This window comes from Pinus tabuliformis, chromosome 7 (assembly GCF_031772625.1).
Source record: "Pinus tabuliformis cultivar Carrire ecotype Pingquan chromosome 7, CPIR1, whole genome shotgun sequence".
NCBI lineage: Eukaryota > Viridiplantae > Streptophyta > Pinopsida > Pinales > Pinaceae > Pinus > Pinus tabuliformis.
This window is the reverse complement of record NC_142293.1, coordinates 1,993,405,001-1,993,411,121: the sequence shown is the minus strand read 5'-3', so window position 1 is coordinate 1,993,411,121 and position 6,121 is coordinate 1,993,405,001. Positions and strand designations below refer to the sequence as shown.

The 6,121-nt window shown below is 40.0% G+C and overlaps 1 protein-coding gene across 1 annotated transcript; it reads right to left on the bottom strand.

The window, feature by feature from the left end:
• Nucleotides 1-4,549: 4,549 nt before the first annotated feature.
• On the bottom strand, nt 4,550-4,984 carry LOC149256459 (uncharacterized). Its single transcript, XM_089455376.1, has one exon. It carries the CDS (start codon nt 4,982-4,984, stop codon nt 4,550-4,552), a length of 435 nt encoding a protein of 144 aa, XP_089311502.1.
• Nucleotides 4,985-6,121: the final 1,137 nt, after the last annotated feature.

Sequence of the window (6,121 nt, the reverse complement as noted above, 5' to 3'; positions counted from 1 at the left end):
TCTAGAAACTCGATCTTCTGGCCTCCGGGCTCCCACTCCAGCTCCTGCCACTGAATCTCAACTTCTCCTCAGCAAAATATGGATCTCCCTCTGAAGCTTTGCGCTGCCTCTCTGCACTGCGTCAGCCTCTCTGTGGAGTACATTGTCTCTCTGCTATGCACTCATTGGACTAGAAAAACTTCCTTCCGGCCTTACTATCCCTACCCCTCTCTCACTGCTTCAAAACCACTAAATCACCTCTGGCAACACACAGTTGCTACTCTGGAGTTCGATTTCCCAGCAATATCGAATTCCTGGTGGCTCCAAGTGTGTTCTCCAACACCCATCGAATTTCTTCTTATAATCTCTCATTGAGACATCAACAGCCAAGATTAAAACATAATTGATGACTAAGATTAACTAGAACTCGATCCATGTCTTCTTCTAGAAGATTTCACCATGGCTTTTAATTAATACCCTTTAACTAATCAGTTTTAGTTCAGATTTGGGCACCATTAAAAAAAGATTAATTATTTTAATTAACTCGTCTCTAGGTGGAATTTCCATAAATGATTTTTGGGTTTTGGAGAATACATGTATTCTAGCCTCTCCACCAAATTTCGTGGTTAGAACACAATCAATGCTACAAAAATAAACACCTCGTAGGGCCTGGAAACACCTAATAGGGTTATCCATCTAACCATCCCTACATAAGGAGGTAACCTATTTACAAGACTTGATCTAGTTAGACATTTGAAGGTCAACTTTGTGTGAAGTATTATTGTGCCCCCAACATTAGGTATTGTCCACTATGATGCGTTTATGGTTATTGTCCCTAATGATTGGTGAGTTTCACTTAGTCTTGAGAGGGTTTTGTCAGGTGGTATTATAGCAACGATAGAGGCCTTTGGAGGTGTTGTCGCGCAAAGTGTCTAGGCACCATGACAACGCTCAGAGTAAGGGCTGTCACTCTTGGTCCTTACTCACTCCGTTTAGACACTCTCCTAGGCAAGTCAAGGGGGATAGTCCCTAAGGTAAATGGAAAAGCTGTGGAACATGGGCTCTAGGAGATTTTAATGATGGACAACTTTATGAATTTAAATGAACCTTGATTAACTCAAATGAATAGATTAAATGCTAATATAACCAAGACACGACCACGAGATAGAAACAATTAAAGACTAGTGCCTTTATGCTCAATTAACCATAAAACAAGTTATCCAGAGAAGACTTATTTATGTGGCAAAGCGACGATCATGAACAATTAGATGTAAAATGCCCAAAACTTTAACATACAAGAGATTCAAGATTTAAAATAATTTTCGTTAATTGCCCAGATCTAGAACATTTAACTTCCTCCAACAGTCAATATGATTTAAAACGTTTATCGCACTTGACATAAAAAAATCATGAAAATTTTAGATTTTCCTCCTAACACCAGAAACACCAAAAGATTTTAAGTTAGCAATTCAATCGTTCCTTAGGAAATTAATTAAATGCAGCAAATGAAGAAATCAATTTTTTTATTTTTTTACGCAATGGAAAATGAATCAAAGAGTTAAAAATTAAAATTTTAATAGGCCATAGGCCACATTAAATTTTTTTAATGTTAAAGTGCAAATCCCTTTAATTTAATTTAAACTCCTTAGTCACCAAATCTTTTTAGACTTTTAAACATTTTTAATGTTTTTTTAAGATTTTTTTAGATTTTTTAATGTTTAGAACTTTTAAAATTATTTTATTTTTTTTGTGAAAATGATAAACGAAATCAAAACAAAAGTGAAAAACAAAATCAAAAATTTTAAACAAATTTAAATGTTTTAGATATTTTTTTTTAAATGTTTAAAATGAATTTAAATGTTTTTTAGAATTTTTTTTTTGAAATCAAAATTAAAATCATAAAAAAAACAAATAAAAAAAAATGAATCTAAACTCTACGTATATACATATAACATAAAAGAAAAAAAGAAAAAAAACATCTAGACTAACCTAAACACTAACCCGCATATGCATAAATCACAAATAAAAGTCTAATGTTCTTATGTTTTGCAGCTGCTGGTACGAAGCTCGACGGAGGGAGCAAGATGGCAGCGGAAAGGAGAAGTTGAAATTTTTGTAAGAGGCAGCACGCAGGGAAGCCACGGGGATGAAACTGCGTGGAGGGAAGGAGCAGAGATCTGGAAGCAACGGAGGGCCAAAGGACGTAGATGGGGTAGCAAGGGACTCACGCAGGTTTTGAAGTTTGGAATGATGGCTGCAAATAGACGCAGAGCCAGGTTGGGAAGTGAAGCAGCAGGCTGCAGTGATGGCTACGTGGGAGCCTGCAGATGATGGCGCTGCTTGCGGATTTATGGTAGCACACAGGGTATGGAGCAGCGATGAATGGACCGTGAATTGCGGGTTTTTCTTTTATTTTATTTTGCAGGTACTAAGAGCAGCATGAGGAGCTTAGGCAGCGATGAGGGACGGAAATGAGGGTTATGTGAGAGCCGCGGGCTTGAAGGAGATAGCTGACGGAATGGAGTTTGAGAGCAGCTCGATGGAAACAGCGTACATTGAGGAATGGATGCGTGGAGTTTGTTACTGCAGGTGGACAGAGAAAGATATGCAAAGGGCAGATGGAAGCTCGAATTTGCTTGATCGAAGGGCAGCAGAGAACTGGAGCAGACAGCCTGAATGGTGATGGCTGAGAATGCAGCGCTTTTGGAGGGTGGAGAAATTGCAGCCAACAAACTGTGGACAGCAGAAAAGATAATTTAGGGCCACAAAGAAATTCGAATTTTCCAGAAACCCTAAAAAAGAAATCAAAATTTTCTGGAGGAGAAGAATGCAACAGAAAATCAAAAACCCAGGCAGCAAACCAACCAACAAAAATGGTGGGCCAGAACCTCTTTAAATCCACCACCAGGAACTCTTAAAGAATTTCCAGAAAACTTAATTTAAAATTTTGAATCAACTTGCTTCAGATTTAACCTTGAAACCTTTAAAAAATTTCCAGATCTGAATTTAAATTATTTAAAACCCTTGGACTGCAAGATCTGGATATGATCCCTGCAAAAAATGATGTTGATGAACCCCAAAGAGCCAGATCTTACACTCCAGGGCCTAGAATTGGACTCTGCACAGTTTTCTTCTTCAGATCTGTAGTTGCAAGACAACAAGAAACACCCAAACGCTATAAACAAAAACCTAAAAAAAACTCAATCAGAAAACCAAAAAATAATTACAGATCTATGTGCATGAATGGCAGATCTATCAGATCTAGGAAGTGTGAGTCCAACTCCGCTCCCAGATCTGATAATCTGAGGCTCTCAACAGCCAGAGCTATCGATTCTAAATTTTTCAAATTTTTAAAGAAGGTAATGAGCTCAAAACCCTTCATGCATCACCCATAAAGAAAAGATCTTATGATAAGCCCGAGATCAAATCAACCTGGGCTCTTCAGAGAACACGGATCGGGAGTTGGCTGGTTCAACCGAGAACTTCCCCGAACACCCGATGATATAATAATCAAGGATTCCTTGCAAAACTCAATTTAACCATCAACAAAGAGCGAGAAAATGATAATAAGATAAGATAATTTTATTAATGTCCAACAAATGACCATAATAGGTCAATGGGACTGTCGGTTACAAATGATTATATTATGCAAGTCGGTGGATCAAACAATCCCCTTTAACATTTCTATTTAAAAGCAAGAAATACATCTAAAAGTAAATGAAGAGTCAAGAAGCTTCGGAACAAAGCGCTACGATGAAGTAGCGAAGGAGAAGAGGAAGAAGAAGAGGGGGGGCGGGGGCCCTGTCTAACCCCTACTCCTAACATCCGAGATCGAGAGAAGAAAACTGAGAGGAGCTCGTCAAAGTCTGTTGTCTTGTGGGCATGCTGGGCTGTCGTTGATGTCTCCTAGAAGTTCTGAAACGCCTCACAGGGGTGGAACTGATCCTGGAGCGCTGGCACAGTCTGGTGGGTCGGCCCCCCCGGGACCGCACTGATCTGGTTTCAGTGTCTGTGGGTCGGTCTATGATTCTTTTGGTGCCTCGCGCTGAGGGTAGTGCTCTAAAGAAGTCTGTGATCTTTTGTGTGGTGTCCGGTCTGGCTGGTGGCTGAAGAAAGCGGGCCCGGAATCTGAAGGCCTCCTGGAGATAAAGTGCTAGGCATCTCTGGTCAACATATCTGAGGAAGCTGGACAGGGTCTGAGAAGACCTGAAGAGACAATGGAAACGGCCCCGGATCTCGTAGTATGCAGGGCATCCGAAGATGAAATGTGTCTCTGTCTCTATCTCCTGTAAGTGACAAAGCTGGCAGATCCTATCTGCTCTATCAATGTGGTGGTCTGTTTCCACCCGGAGTCTGTGAGATCCGACTCTGAGCTGCCCGAGGGGGATTCTAAGGGCATGCATCCAATGCTGGAACATGTATTGGGGTTTCATGATGACCCATCCTTGATCTCCAAGCAATGTTCCGCGTAAAAGGCCATTTTAGGGCGCAACCCATTGGGAGGGTTGGTCCATGTAATCCGAATGTAACGTTTGTAAATATCTTCCTTAATGATTTTATTCAGCTCTTGCTAATTGGGAAGGAGGTGGCCTAGAGCATTCAAAGAGTATTGAAAAGGAGGGAGACGCTCAATCTGGATTCCTGAAGCCTCCAAAATCTCTGTCACACCGGTGTACCAACATTTGGATCGGCCTGTCTGTAAACGGGCGATGTTCTCCGAGGAGCAATATGCTAAATATGGGTATCTGTCACGACCCTCCCTCACTTCTGCCAGGCCACGGAGTCTGTGCAGGAGTGACACTAGCCTGAATATCACCTCTAGGCGGAAAGGTTGAGCCCCGAACTCGGCTAGAAGGATGTGCTGGGGAACTGTCTGCTTGCACCTAATAAAACGACGTAGAAGGAGAGTCTGGACACGTTCCACTGAAGCCCAATCTGATTCTAGGAGAGAGGGGCCCCAAATTTCTGAGCCATAAAGCACTGTGGGCCGAACCAAAGTATCCATGATGCACATTTTGGACGAGATGTCCTGGAAATGGTGTCGAAAACATTGTCTCTCTAGAAGGGCTAGGGAGCCATACCCTTTGTTGATCCGAGGCTGAAGGGTTGGCCGCAGGCTGAATCGAGGTCCTGAAAACTGCACTCCCAAATATGTATAGGCGCTGACAATCTCGATCTCTTCTCCTTTAAATAGGAAATGTAAATCAGAGGTTTTCTTGACTCCATTGAAGATAATCACTTTGGTTTTGCCCAAGTTTACAGTGAGATGCCTCCGTATGCCTGCTATTATATCCAAAACTTAAATTATTATTCAAACCCAAGCGACTGAGCAAGATACCTGTACTCAAATCGCTCTTCAGAAAGCTATCACCAATGGCTAAAAAGAAATCTATGCATGAAAATGACACATATTACAATATTTCCACGAAAAGTAACACCAGCAGAAATTTAACCCCAAAGTCTTTCTTTATTGTTCATAAAAGATTACAAGAGAGCTTTTCGCTTAGTACACGATCCACAGATCAGAGGAACTCACTGACAAATGACCTCCTATTTAAAGATAAATCCTCCAACGGCTAGTTCGAGTGATCCTCGTCAAAGCAATCTCGACCGTTGATGAGGATCAAAATTTCTTTTAATCTCATCTATCGAAATTTTAAATTATTGAGGAAATTCGAATTTTTCAATTAAATGCATTTTAATTAATTCAAAAATTAAATTTTTGAATCAATTTCTTCAAAATTTCGACTTTGACTTAACCCCAGGGACCAAATGCTTAAAATTTAGCAAAATAATCAATTTACCTTAGTCCCCGGACCTCTTAAAGTTTAATTCTTAAGGACCAACGAATTTTGCCTTCGAAGAATTTAAATTTACCTAAGACCTAGAATAAATTAAATTCTGGCTTAGGGTTTTAATTAATTTTGTCCAGAAAATTTAATTAATTAACCTATGAGGAGATAAATTATTTTTCTAACCCTCAAGACACTTTTCATCATAATTTTTACATTTTTTACATCTCAAGGGGAAAACGCATTTGCAAAAAACTCTCACAGACTACCCAGTTCTGCGACACAAATATAATCTAGCAGATCAAGCAATTTGTAATAAAATAACCTAACTAAATAGTAAGGATTATTCC